Genomic DNA, 15,112 nt, shown 5'->3' on the forward strand with positions numbered 1-15,112 from the left:
CATACCTAGCCTAGGGAGGCTTTCATCTCCCGGACATCGGTTCTCTTCCAAGGCAGGCAAGTGGTAAGTGAAAGCTGTTACCCTCTCAGAAGGGTAGCGGTGCTAATCTGCAGCTTCACAAAAATGAAGCAGTCCTGAAGCACCTTCAAGACCACCACATTTATTTATTAGGTAAATTCTTATTCTTACCCACGAAAGCTAATAAATCAATGCGTTGGTCTTTAAGGAGCTACATGACTGCTTGTTCTCTGTTCTCATCTGACAGCTGTTCAGTGAAATGAGCAGGGGTGAGGGGGAATCACAAGCCTGTTGCAAGTGGACAGATCTCTGCGTGTCTAATACTTTGGGGTCTTAAGCCTAAGCAGAGAAGCCAAGTGCTTTTGGTCTCATCCTTACCGGGGGAAAGTGCATTGGGAGTGGACTGTGTGGAGGAATCGTGTGCTGCTTTGGGGACAAACGTAGGGAGGATTTCAGTCTTTCATGCTGTTAGTCTGTCACCTTTCACCAGCACTATCAATAAAGACAGCACACAGCAAAGATGGTGCGATTGTTAACATGCGCGTGCATGTGCTGGAAGAGACCAAGTGAAATCCACCAGGAAATTTAACCTAGTGACTTGTGCTTTCAGCATGTAAATCACACAGGGCTCAAGGACTTCGGCCTGATTTTCATGGAGTCCCAGGGGTCGGGTGGAAAAGCTCATTTGGATCATCCGCTCCCATCTGCACTCGTGTGAGACACAGGTTCTAATGTGCCGTTCAAGAGATCAGCTTTCTGCCATTTCCTTTGGGAAACCATTCTGCTCCCTAATACAGCTCATCAGCAGGAAATCTCTCAGCCAATTTAATTGTTGTACTACTCAGTCTGCTTCTAGGCAATTCCTCTCCTGGGCTGATGTTTATGACATCTCTGGCTTGGTTTACACTCGGCAGGTTAAGTGAATTGCAGACATGCAGTTCTAGCTACGGCAATTGCGTAGCAAGAATCGACTTATCTGAAATCGACTTAGCTGGCTGTCCTCCCTGAAGAAGACCTACCTTCCTCTTCGCAATAGCTGACTGCCGACCCCTGATCTGTTGATTTCACACACCTCTACCAGCTGCATGAAATCAAACTGCAGGTAACGTAGACACGGCCTATATGGCAGACAAACTCTTGCTTCCAAATTCAGATCTGAAACTTCACCCTTGCTCCTTCCTACCACCTTCCCTGTCTGACCTACACCCATGTAGCAGACTTAGAGCTGATCCCTTACTCTGACACAGACTCCCCGTGTAACCTTGGCATGTCCCTTATCCCTCCCAAGCTTCAGTCTCCCTGCAATAACAGCACTGGTGTACTTTCCAGGCGTGTCAGTGGGATGGATACAGGCACAGAGTCTAAAGCCAGATGGGCACACTCTGCACATCCAGTCTGACCACCTGAGGAGCACTGGGTACAGGGCTTCCCCCATATACTTCCTGTTGGAACTGCAGCTGATCCAGCCGTGATTTATAACCTGGAGCCTTCACCAGGAGATCAAAGATGAAGAGGTGATGGTGAGGTAATAGTGATAGGGCCATGGACACTAGGTAACCCCAGTCCACCGGCCACATTTCAGGGCCAACACCCCAGCTCTTCTGCCAAATGCTGCTGGATGTTTTAAGGGCCACAGCTGGACAGGGAAAGTGAGCACTGCATATCACACTACACACATAGCACTGTACCAGCTCCAGACCACCTCACGAATCCCTAGTGCTGTTAGGCTGAACGTCACCCCCAACCATCGCACTGGGGAATTGGCTTAGTGCCAACTGCCTGCCTCTTCTAACCCGGCACCGGATTCATTGCTGACTCACAGAAAGGGATGTCACAGAATCATACAATTCTGGGGCTGGAAGGGACCTTGGGAGGTCATCTAGTCCAGCCTCCTGCCCAAAGCAGGATCAACCCCAACTAAATCAGCCCAGCCAGTACTATGTCAAGACGGAACTTAAAAACCTCAAGGGATGGAGATTCCATCACCTCTCCCGGTAACGCATTCCGGTGCTTCACCACCCAACTGGTGAAATAGTTTTTCCTAGCATCCAACCTACACCTCTCCCTCTGTAACTTGAGACCATTGCTCCTTGTTCTGCCATCCGTCAGTCACGGCTGAGAACAGCCTCTCTCCATCCTCTTTAGAGCCCGTGTTCAAATTGCCCCTCTGTCTTCTCTTCTGCAAACTAAATAAGCCCAAAGCCCTCAGCCTCTCCTTGTATGTCATGTGCTCCAGCCTCTCAATCCTTTGCGTTGCCCTCCGCTGAACCCGCTCCAATGCGTCCACATCCTTTGTGTACTGAGGGGCACAGAATGGCATCCCACCACCGCTTTTGTGAGTCAGTAATAACTGGGGGGTGGGGGCATGTGAGGGTTGGTGGGGTTCACGCAACCCACGGTCTTGGCATATAACTGCAGTCCTCTATGGACACAGGTATGTGGCCAGTTCGGTGTAGAGAGACTGCCCCCCCGAGGTTGAAAGGGAAAGGGCAAAAATCCACAGTGCTGATTTGTCTTTTACTGGCCACAGGATATTTTAAATCACCTTTTGGGCAAAATGCACCCACCCTTCTCATTCTGGAAGGTGGATGAAAGACAGAGCCAGAAGGAAGCACGAAATTTCCACCCTGAACAACTCCTGCCCCCCGGCTGCGGGCAGTACTTCCCACCAATTTTTTCCCATCCATGGGTGGGATAAATGTTGTTATGTGTACCCAGGCATGTGCGGATGTGCACTGCCAATAGAAACGCCAGCTGCTGGCTGTGGGTGCTCTGCTAATCAGCTGGGCAGCACCTGAATTTCTCCTGTGCGGCTGCCTCAGCACTCAGCTTATAGGAAACGCTGGCTCTGGATGTGTTGGGGGAAGCGAAGGAATTGCAGGGGTGGCTGAGAGAGACGGTGGGTCCTGCAAGGGCTGTCAGCAGGAATAATGCCATATATGGCAGGACAGATTGCTCTGCAGTGATAGACTGATTCTGTGACTGCTGGAATGTAGCACTGTCCTGCCCTCTTTGCACCCTTTCTCTGGGACTTAAAGTACCGCTGTGGGTCCCTGGCTAGAGAACCCACTCCAGAGGAGCCAGAATTTTGCCTTAAACTCATATGGTTCTATGATACCGCAGGTAGGAAAACATCTTTCTAGGCTCCCATTGTAAAAACAAATACATTATCTGGCTAGTTACAACAAAGGAGAACGTGACAAGATTTTTGATCCTTTGGGTCAGCTCTCTGCCTACAGGAATGGCTCATACCTGATACTTCCCAGAAAGACTTCTTCCTTGCCTCTGAGGATAGAACAAGAGGCAATGGACTGAAATTGCAGCAGGGGAGGTTCAGGTTGGACATTAGGAAAAAGTTCCTAACTGTCGGGGTGATCAAACACTGGAACAAATTGCCAAGGGAGGTGGTAGAATCTCCATCACTGGAGCTATTTAAGAAGAGGTTAGATAGATGGCTTTCAGGGATGGTCTAGAGAGTGCTTGGTCCTGCCATGAGGGCAGGGGGCTGGACTCGATGGCCTCTCGAGGTCCCTTCCAGTCCTAGCATTCTATGATTCTAAGACATCTCCTGTACCCCCAATGCCTCAGCACCCCAACAATCCATAGTGCACTTAGCTGTCTGTACCCGTCTGCAGAGTGAGAAAGTGAACTCTTTCATGGAATTTACATAGTGGGTGGGTTTCTATTTTTTTTTTGTTCTTGTTGAAACTGTACCTCTTTTAATGCCCTTAGAAGCCATAAAGCAGTTTGTATGAATGCATCTGTCTGTATCAGAGAGATGGCAATGTTAGTCTGCAGCTTCGAGAACAACAAGAAGTCTTGTGGCACCTTATAGACTTACAGATATTTTGGAGCATAAGCTTTCGTGGGCAAAGACCCGCTTCATCAGCTGCATGAGTGGGGGGGTGGTTTCAGAGGGGTATTTAAAGAGTGGGGTCCCAGTAAGAGGGAGGGCCAGAGCTGACAAGGTCTATTCAGCAAGGTGGAAATGGCCCAGTATCAACAGTACTTATCAAAAGAGGAAAAAACAACTCAGATCAGACAGGGGGATGTGAGCCTTTGTCAGAGTCTAATGGGGAGATACTAGCACCCAGAGCAGAGAAACTGCCTTTGTAAGCTGCCCGCCACTCCCAGTCTCTGTTTAATACTCTTTAAATACCCCTCTGAAACCAACCCCCTCACTCATGCATCTGATGAAGCGGGTCTTTGCCCACGAAAGCTTGCGTTCCAAAATATCTGTTAGTCTATAAGGTGCCACACGACTTCTTGTTGCATCTGTCTGTGTCGCACAATTATGTATAAAAGGTCTGTCCATGTGCACTGTTTCTAAATGAGATCAAAAATCACATTCCCATAACAGATTTCCTCAGCAACACCTACATTTGTTAAAATGGTTTTTAGAAACGTCAAAACAAAAAGTTTCTTCTCCCTAAGATTCTTGTTTGCTTGTGGCATTTCCAACTGGAAACCAACTGGTCAGTTTCACCTTTGCTTCTCATGTTCTAATCTAAGGCAAAGCAGCCCTGTTTGGGGTATTAAGAGGGAGCAGAAAAATAGTTTTTTTTTTTTAAAAAAAACTAGATTCCATGTGAATTAAAGAAGTGATCAAAACCAACACAAATCAAACAGGAATCCTAGCACTTGTTTTACAAAATCAATGTTTTTGGACCAAATTTAACCAAAAAGTGATCCTTTGAGCTCCATCTGTGATGTTGCACCAGTAATTATGGCATTAAGTATCTCTCAAACAGATCGTCTCCACCTGAAATAACACTCAGACTGGTAATCTCCCTCAGCTACCTCGAAACAAACACACCAGGCACAGTTTTCTTGGGTTCTTCAACCTCCCACCAGAGGCATTGTGAGCCTTAATTAATTAATATTTGAACAGCCAGTTGGAATGCTGGTAAGAATAAAAGTGCCAGGGAGAAGCTAAGTATCATTACTGGAGGATTCTTTGCAAGTAAGCTTTATCCTTTAAGCCCTCTGTGTGAGGAATTCCCACTGACTTCCCTAGGAGTCACGGAGAGGGGGCACCATATGAAAGGAATTAAGTTTTGAGCCCTTAAGGGCTGTATTTCCCAAGAGAGCCCTTAGCTTTTTTTAAATTATTGCTCTGCCCCTTTGCATATAGATTCACAGACTCCAAACTAAGAACTGCACCCCCCGCCCTGAAGAAATTTCCATCTCACATGGAGAGCTCAATTTGGTTCAAGAGCTCTCTGCCATCCCACTCCGTAAACTGCCCCAGTGCCCCGATTCCAAGACTGCAAAGTGACCTGCTGTGTCACACAGACCAGAGAACTTCCTCAGACTAACTCCTAGACCAGACCTTCCTGGGTGTGCAGGGCTTGGAATGAACCAACAGGTAGGCCTGAAAGTTCTACCCAGGCAAATTCTGGAGGGCTAGTGTGAACTTAACCCATCACTGGCCTCTGCACCCGTCTTCCCATCTGTGCAGCTGAGGTTCAAACCTCCCCGTTTGCTTCAGCGGACGTCTGTGGAGCTGTCTCAGCCAGTAGCTGGTAAGAACTGGTCTGTCGCCTGCACAGATGAAAACATTCAGCTGCAAGGAGCTCAGCAACATTTTCCGAAAGAGCTGTCTCCCCGCGGGTGAAGATGATCATGCAGAACTCTAGAGAGTGCTGGATTACACAGCATCCTGCCGCCTGTAGGAACAAACTACAAGCCACTGAATGGAAATAAACACCAGCAGCCCCGGAGCACGTTAGCAGCAAAGAACCACTTAAAAAGCAACATCTGAGTGAAATGTGCCCTGGCCACTGACATCTACCGAAGGTCTGGGGTCTGAGATGGATGCAGACATAGGAGCGTTGCAGCTCCGCACCACTCAAGAGAAGAAAGACCGGTGCCAATCCCTGCTGCCCCATTTTCTGGCAGTCTGAACACAGAGGCCTGGGTTATGCCCTTGTCCCCAGCTAGAAGGGATCTGTGTTGCTGAAGGGGGAGAAGACGACTGTCTCGTTGCTGCCCGCACAGGACCTGACCTGAGGATGAAGAGACACTTTCCATCTCTAGGGGACCCCTTTTACCTGCATGATGTTCACTTACAGATTATTGCTGCACATTCAGCCATGTATTATTTCAGCCGGCTAATGTATCATTGAGTCCTCCAGCCCATCTTCATGTTTTCCTCCTTCGCATCTCAGCGCTCTCTGGGCTCCCTGCTAAAAGTCTCATCCAGACCCTCACCATGTCTTGCCCTGATTGTGACATCTCCTCTCCTTTCCCTAACACCCATCTGTGGCTCGTTAAACCCCTCTGCTGGCTTTCCTAGGCTGAGTGCCAGCTGTGTGGCTCCTCCTCCTGGGCTCTTGAGGACCCTCCCACCCTTCCTGGCACTTGTCTCCTGGCGCAGCCCCCTGCCTCCTCTGCTCCACCACTGAGGTCAGGATTCCCTCCCTCCAGCTGTCTCCATGTGTTTTGCCTCCCACCTCACCCCCTTCTGGGTGGAACAACTTCTCTGGATACCCCCACCCATTTCCACGGATCCCTCTTCTCGAACCACCCCTGTAGCGCCAGCCCTCCAAGCTCCTGGCAGCGAGAGAGAGATGCCAGCTGAGGAACAGGGAGATTTATTTTGTTTAGAAAACATCTTTGATGACTTCAGCTCCATGCAGTGGTGCGCACAGCTGGATGGCTGCTGCTGTTGGTTTCAGCCTCTCCCCCCTTCCCTTGTAGTCTCTGTTGTACTTACGGATGCCTTGCCTCGAACTAGACTATAAGCCTACAGGCTGGCGGGGAGGGGCTTGTTCCTATGCATTTGTACATCCCTTGGAGCCTAGCAACCTGTGGACCCAGTCCAACTGGGGTAACCCTAAACCCTCATAGTAAATAATATTAGTATGGCAATCAGCATGTCTCTCTTCGCTTCCCAGTGCATATAGGAGTGTATACGTGTGTATTCCTATAGACGTGGTGCCCACATTTTTCACTAGTGCAGACCCACAATCACCCCCACTCACCATTCACGGACCCCCCCAGGCACCCCCCAAACCGTTCGCCAATCAAAGCCAATTCTAGCTGCTGTGTACACTTCCTTACATGAGAAAGGAAACCACAAAACAGATTTTCAGACAGCAATTAATAACAGTATTGGAAGATATTCAATTTACAAATCATAATTGATTGTAACTGCAATTTATTTACAACTTATTTCCTATGATCATTTTTACTTATCTTTTATTTTTTTCACAGACCCCCTGCAATACCCTCACGGACCCACAGGGGTCGGCAGGCTCCAGGATGGGAGCCACTGCTCTGTAGTTTACCGTAAGGTCCCATACCTCTCGTAATAGCTATACATCTATGTGTGCAGGGGCCATGCTGAATCAGACCAAAGGTCCATCCAGCCCAATAGTCTGTCAGCTGACAAGAGCCAATGCCAAATGCCCCAGAGAGAATGAACAGAAAAGTTAATCATCAAGTGATCCTTCCCCTGTTGACCACTTCCAGCCTTTGGCAGACAGGACCAATGGGGGGAGAGAGGAGGGGAACGAGGGTCCTTCCCATGTCCCCTTTCCCAACACATGAGAAATATCTGGATATATGCAATAATACCATATGTATACACATATGCACGTCTGTGTTCTTGGTAAGCTCTGGCTTCTCTATACCTCTGCAGCTGCCTGTTGACTTCGATGGGGTGGTAAGGCACTTGGTAAGTAAGGGCTAAATTTAGGATTTTTATCTGCTAGGCAGGTTAGTACCTCCAGAAAGGAGACGCTGCAGCTCACAGGCTGTCCTGCTGAGCAAACGTATAACCCACAGCTGGGGAAGCCAAGCTCGCATGACTCCTTCTTTCCTCTTCCACCCAGAATAGGGAGCCGTGGAAATCCGAAAGAGCAAAGGAAACGCCACCCCAGAATGGGCCTTCTCACCTGCTGTGCTTTAGCAGAAGCAGGACAGGGGAGGAAAAAGGGAACCCATAAATAAACCCCCCCTTGCTGCCTCCAGGCGAAGCTTTCAGTGGACATGAGGAGAAAGCAGAAAGCTGAGTATGGTTAGACACGTGCCTGGCTTCAACGGATCAGAACAGGGTATCTGTGGGCTTCTTTTCTCTTTGGCTACGGTTACACTGGTGAGTTTTGACGACAGAACCCACCATGCGTTTACATGCAAAGTGCCTTTTGCCGACAGCACATCCTCAAACCTCAGCACTTTCCCCGACAGGCGTCTGCCTTGCCGCTACCAGGCATAATGCCTTTGCTGACAGATTTCTGCAGACAAAACAGCTGTGTAAATGCCCCCAGGAGGCCCCTCTCAACAGACTGGGCATCCAGAACAATGGGCAGCTCCGCCTGCTGCAGTTCCAGGTGCCTGTTTTGTCAAGAGACCAGCCAGGCAGTCCAGCTGCTCTGTCGACAGAGCAGAGTGCTATCCCAATTGGCTTTTATGCGTGGCCACACTCTGTTAACAGAAGTTTTGTTGGGAAATCTCTTCCGACTGTGACGTCTGGTGACAGAGTGCTGTAGCATAACTGTAGTTCATGTCAGTGTAGACAGCCTACAGATAAGTATACTGTAGGTACAGCTAGGGAATGAGCAAGAGGAATCTAAGTCTGCTTAGAGCCAATGGCAGTGGCTGGTACCCTTTCTTCTCGTTCCCAGGCATGTTCGCTTACATCGTCATCCTACAAACACTTAAAGCGCACAACTGACTTTAACCACCTGAGTCGAGGTCTTGTCATCTCAATCTTGGGAATAAAGGAAACATGCATAAACATGATGAATAGTAACAGAGAGGAAGCCGTGCTAGTCTATACACTATCAAAACAAAAAGCAGTCAAGTAGCACTTTAAAGACTAGCAAAATGGTTTATTAGGTGAGCTTTCGTGGGACAGACCCACTTCTTCAGACCGTAGCCAGACCAGTTCTGGTCTGGCTATGGTCTGAAGAAGTGGGTCTGTCCCACGAAAGCTCACCTAATAAACCATTATGCATAAACATGTTTAACCCTTTGCAGGATCTGGGCCCCTGGCTTTTCTCCAGGACAGCATTTAGAAACTTTTTGACACCACAGAGCACCAAACAATAATTTTTTTTTTATGCAGAACAGCTATGAAAATTTTCTTCCAAAAACTGTTGTCAGACCCAAAAAAACCCCCCAAAAACCATCCTCCCCCCCCACTCAAAAAACCACCCCACGAAATTCAAACCGCAACAGATACAGCAAAAACAAAACGAAGTAATTTAATCAGGTATCACCGCAATGAAGAAGTAACATTGTATCCAGTTTTAGTGACAGAAAATATCGACTATGGTGTGTTTTTCCAAACGTTCGCGGCACACCTGTGAGTTGTTCACAGAACCCCAGTGTTCTGTGGAGCCCAGTTTAAGAAAAACTGCTCTAGAGTCCCTTAAACTTTCTCAGCTTCACTTATTGAAGGTTAAATTCTGCTCTCAGTGACAGCCACTTAAGTCCGGACTTCAGAGGAGTTACCCCAGATTAATGGCAGTGCAAGGAAGATCAGAATTTGGCCTCTATTGCATGCATGCAGCCGTACATCTTTTCTCTGGTGAGCTCTGCTAGGATTAGCCAGAATCCTTTTTTTTTTAGTTTTTGGATCAACAACTCAATAAGCTTGCTCCTGCTCTAAAAAGCAGGCTGCTGCAGAATCTGTCTGTCAAGGGGCCCCTACCCCTTCCCCTTTGATCCACAAAAACCAACTTTCTCGCTTGCACCTGATGGATTTCACAATTTTTTTAAATGTTAGATCAAAAAGAAAAATGGAGTTTTTCCTGTTTCTGCTCCGAGAGCTGCAGGCCTGTTGCTACTAGCTTTAACTTTCACATCTCCAGGGTTTTAGTGGTCTCAGCTTCACACAAACAACTCACCTCTCAGCACAGATCACTGCACTAGTTTGTCCCTGGCCGGCACATGTTCGTAACTGTAGTGTGTACAGAGCTCCCTGCTCCCATGACCCTTGCCCTAACCCTGACCCTTGGATCTAACCCCAGTTCACCCCCAGCCCGCCAGGCCATAGCTGCACACCTGCTCCTCTTATCTGCCAGTCACTCATTTACAGCTGTTGCGTGTCTGTTAAACCCAGCCCCATGTTAAGGCACATTTAAACCAAGAGCCTGAAAGAGGGAGAGGAAAATACGTCAGGGGAATGATAAAGAATTAAGCCTGGTGATAGCTGCAGGGAATGGAGTTACACTCACTGCTTCTCCTGTCTTGTTTGAGCTGACACAGCAAAATTAATTTTCTTAACGCTAACGTTAGATTTCTCCCTCCTGGCTACAGTTATCATTGGCTCAGAGTTTCAAAAGGAAAACTTGCCAGAGATTCTTTTTTTCTTTCCTGAAAGAAAGAAGGAATGAGAGAAAGAAATGTTTGGCCCTGTTTGTTTTTCCATGAACTTTTTCAAGTCAGTAGACTTGTATTTGGCCAGTAAACCCCATTCCGGTTCTCGTCTCCGAGCCTCTCCATCTCTGAGGTCAAGAGGCAGCAGTGTGATGTGGCAAATGGTGAAACAAAATTGGAAAGAGCAGGCAGATTTGAAACACCGAGCTCCAGAAATGCTGCTGCTGGTGTTTTTACAGTACTGTAAATCTCACTGGTGTAAATTACAGATTTGCCATTAAGCACACTATCCCCTGACGACAAAGGATTTTCAGAGTACTCATCATTGGTATCTAGCACCAGTAATATTAATAATGAACATAATCTTACTTTGAGGTTCTAGAGCTGCTTTTGTTCAACACACTTAACACTCCCTATAAACATAAATGAATGTACCCTGTACATAGGGAGATTAATTTCCCAATATCATTATTCCCAATTTACAGCTGGGGAAACAGAGGCACCGTTCAAGAGCTAGGCAGAAGCAGAGCTCGCACTAGATTCTTTTGCAGCAATTCCCAGCTCAGGGCCAAGTTTGGACATAGATAGACTGTAATCCAGGCCAGCTTCCCTGACACACTGTTCCTGGATTTCTGGCCAAACTGGCAGAGGCCAGCAAGTTCAAGTCAAACATCATTTTCTTTCCTCCCCAGTTGCCTAGTAACTTGTCTATGAAAATATACTTCTGTGTTCTCACTCCCTACCACTCAAAAGCAAAGATGGGCAGGAGGTTAGTTTTGTTTCTCCTTGTCCTCGGAAATTCTTGAGTTTTACAACCCTGCAAGTCTAAAGCTAACTCTGCTGCTGCCTTCCAATAGAAGAATTTTGGTTCAGACTTTCTGAATCATTCTCTTTGCCAAAGCAACAGAGGTCCCAACTGGACCACCTGCAAGACTGGGATGAAAGGCCATCAGAGCACCAACTAAAAAAAGTCTTCAATCCACCCTTTCTCTCTCTCTCTGTCCCACACACCATTCTTCAGCTGGCTTCCTGACTGAGTGAGAGCCAGAAAGCACCTTATGAGAAGACCAGCAAGCTGATTAAAGGAAGCCCAGACAAGTGGTTCATATCTATGCACCTGCTATCAGACTGGATTTCTTGGGAAGGGCGAGGTGGGTGGAGAAAGGCTGATCAGACTCCCTGAGACTGAAATGAAAAGCGAGAGGAGCGTTGCTTGTGCCATCTGTCTGCAAGGGGCACTGTTGTTACACTGAGCTACAGGTACCCAGCCCAGCTCAGGGCTCTCCGTGCGGTCTGGTGCATTCAAGTCACGTTGCTTGCTGCTCTGACCATGCCACCCGCTCCATGCACAAGGTGTGTGCACACACACACACACACAAAGAGTAAATAATGCAACTGATAACACGCATGGCACGTGGCGATATTTCCCACCATTTCAGCCTTCCTGGATGGGGATTATGACTTGGTTTATCAGGTTCCAGGACAGGAAATTAACTCCTCCTTTACCATCTTCCTCTCTTAACCCACCTACTCTGCATTTCTGCACCATCCAGGACAGTGGCCTGTGCTTTTAAATTGTTCCCAAGACAGTATGACTGTATTTTTATACCTTCCCACCCATCTTTTTTTTTTTTTTTTTGCAATACATATATTTGGCTGTGCTTCGAAAGAAGACACATAAAAAGCACCGGACACCTGCAGCAGCAGCAGCAGAAGGAGGAAAATAATAAAAGCAACCAAGATTTATTGGGTGTTAGAGGGGATAAGCTGCAAATCTCCAATGCACAGAGGCAGGGCATGGCTTGCAGGGGAAAGCAATAGCACAGTGGTTTGAGCATTGCCTTGCTAAACCCAAGGTTGTGAGCTTACCCCTTGAGGGGGCTATAAAAGGATCTGGGGCAAACAGATAAACTGTCAGGTGGTGCTTGGTCCTGCTGTGAGGGTAGGAGACTGGACTCCATGACCTCTGAAGGTCCCTCCCAGTTCTATGAGATAGGTAAAAAGCAGAAATCTCTCTTTTTTTCTTTTTCATTAGCAGTTTGGGTGGTTTATAAGTGTCTCTTCCCTCCTTCCCCTTCCCTTTGGTGGCTGATGGTGCCCAGGGGGAGCAACAGAAAGACAGGATCCTGCTATATCTTAGACAGGGTGGATGGAAATAAGGGACAACTCTATGAACGATAAGGGCCAATGCTTCATTTTTAAGGGGCATTTTTGGGAACCAGTGCTTCCTTTGGCATAGCAGGCACTTTTTTCTCCTCTCAGGTGTCCATCGCTACTGCCCTGGGGTAGGCAGTGGAATTAATCGCAAGTTTCACACTTAAAATGGTTCTGATGATCCATTTGAATACACCTTCAAATGAGGGGTGGCTCATCACCCAGTCATTAAACCAGGGCCCAGAGAAACCTGAAGTTGGAGACAGTCAAAGGAAAGGCACCTTCCCCTTGGCCTCTGCAATATGCAGGGAACAAAGGCGGAACCGCCTGGGCTGCCTTTTGTTCTTTTTGCATCTGGGTCCCCCGCTCCCTGTTCTGCACCTGCTCCTGGCCCAGCAAAGACTTCCAGCAACAAACTGGAAAAGCTGGTCTGGGGAGGGGGGTGTTTGCATTTGCGGGCGCTGGGGGCTGAAGGGCCAGGCTGGCAGGGGGGCAGTTTGGCAGGCAAATCTCTGGCTTGGGGGGCTTAACCACCCAGCCAGGGGAGAGAGCTTGGGGATGCAGCCAGGGGCGCAGGAGCTGGGGTGCACCAGGCAACTGGGTGCTGGGCAAGACGCCAGCAGAGGGGCGGATGCCAGAGGAGGGGGAGCTGGATCCAAGCTTGCAAGCGGTATAACAGGGGCAGAGCTGGAGCTGGGGGCGGCAGCCTGGGGCGATGCTGCAGGGCAGGGGAGCAGCTGGGGAGGCGGGGTGGGGGGAACCCGGCGCAGCCACTCACCCAGCTTGGCCTGCTCCCGGTAGCTCTTCTCGTGCAGGCAGAGGCCCCGGCCGTGGAGCAGGGCGTGCAGCGGCTTCTCCTCGCCTGGGCGCGGCAGGCAGCGCAGCCCGTGGGCGCAGCGCTCGGTGTACACGCCGCAGGGCTGCCCCTCGGCCAGGGCGCAGGTCAGGCAGCAGCCGCAGCCGGGCTCCTTCACAAGCTCGCAGCCCACCGGCCGGGGCGGGCAGACGGACAAGGCTTTCTCGTCGCACGGCTCGCAGTGCACGAAGGAGCCCAGCGCCTGGCTGCAGCCCAGGCACATGCCCAGCAACAGGCAGAGGGTCAGGAGCATCTTCCAAGCGGAGGCGACGATGCCAAGTGGGAGTTGGTTTTTCTAGAGGGGGGAGGGGTGGGGAACCCCCCTCCAAATTCCAAGAACCAAGCGCAAAAAATCCACCCCCGCCCCGGAATTTTTATGGTTTGGCCTCAAAATCCCGGGTTGCGGAGCTGGGGTTGCAAAAATCCCGGGGTGCAGAAATCCCGGGTCGCAGAGCTGGGGTTGCAAAAGTCCTGGGATGCAGATCTGGGGTTTGCAAAAATCCCGGGGTTGCAAAAATCCCCGGTTGCAGAGCTGGGGTGCAAAAATCCCAGCTTGCAGGAGTGGCGTTTGCAAAAATCCCGGGTTGCAGATCTGAGTTGCAAGGCTCAGCGCTGCAACAGGTGGAGCGGGGGGGGGGGGGAGCAGAAGCAGGCAAACTGCGGGGATGACTTTGGCGAGGCTGCAAAGGTTTAACCCCACACCACAACAGTTTCCAAAGGGCGGGCAAGTGGGGAGCAAAGAGTTTTGCAGAAGGGGGCGGAGGGGTCCTGGCAGGATCGCAGCAGAGAATAGTGATAGGTGGGTGGGGAGCTGCCAGCCCCAGAGCAGGTAGCGTTAGGCGGCTGGAGAGGGGGTTTTGAAGCACAGGGGATGTTTTGATTGGGTCTCTTTGCCTCCCCCTCCTCTTCCAGGTCGGTCAAGGAAGAAAAAAAAAAGTTTCCTGCAAAAGTTTGGAGTATTTTGGTGTCAAAGCTGCAAAGAAGGAGAATAAAAAAAAAAAAAGGAAAAAAATCCACTTTGTAGCTCTCCCAACACTTTCCCCCCGGAGAAGTTTCTAAAGAGACTGAATACTGCCGAGCAGGCTGGCTTTTAAATAGGCAGCGCTGGCCGCCTGCCAGCCCTCAGCTGCAATTTGAGATCCCAGTGACACCTCAGCTTGAGCGCCTGCCAGAGCGAGGCACTGTCAGTACACACTGGGGTGGGGTAGGGGAGCGGGGAAGAGACGTCTGCAGCTTTTGACTTCTAGGTTTGCAACCCAGGGGCAATGATCAGCCAGCAGATTAGGGGGTGGGGGGAGAAGGAAGGTCAGGCAAAGGTATAGCTCTGATTTTCCCAGGAAAACTGGGTACGAGGGAGTGGCAACTCCATCCAGCCCCGGCCTGGGTTTGAGGGAGAGATTGCCCATGCAACGACTGAGGACTTTTGAACTCACGCAGGCAGGGCCCAGTCCTGCAAACAGCGGATATCAGCCCCAGTGCTTATGCCCACGAGGTCCCAAACCCCTCCAGGATTGGGCCCTATCTGGATCAGGGAGCCAATGGGCCCAGGAGTCCATCAGGGATAACATGACATGTATGAACCATGAATTAATGCAATCACTTATTCAGGACAGAGGGAGCAGAGAAGATTCTCACCTGTGCCTTGGCATGGTTATTCAGCTCTGCATCTCGTAAAAAGATATCCTCCTTTGCATGCTTACCTGGGCCACTCTCACTAGTTCCTTACAGGGAAAACACAAAGGGTTAATAAAACTG

At 49.4% G+C, this 15,112-nt stretch overlaps 1 protein-coding gene across 1 annotated transcript in view; it reads right to left on the minus strand.

The window, feature by feature from the left end:
- Positions 1 to 14,374, minus strand: part of IGFBP5 (insulin like growth factor binding protein 5) — a 36,325-nt gene extending 21,951 nt beyond the window's left edge. The window contains exon 1 of the mRNA XM_075001372.1: positions 13,280 to 14,374. Within this exon, the coding sequence (XP_074857473.1) occupies positions 13,280 to 13,610 (331 nt within the window). The 5' untranslated portion in view covers positions 13,611 to 14,374. The remainder of the gene's footprint in view (positions 1 to 13,279) is intronic.
- Positions 14,375 to 15,112: the final 738 nt, after the last annotated feature.

The sequence above is a fragment of the Carettochelys insculpta genome, chromosome 8 (assembly GCF_033958435.1).
Source record: "Carettochelys insculpta isolate YL-2023 chromosome 8, ASM3395843v1, whole genome shotgun sequence".
NCBI classification, from domain to species: Eukaryota; Metazoa; Chordata; order Testudines; family Carettochelyidae; genus Carettochelys; species Carettochelys insculpta.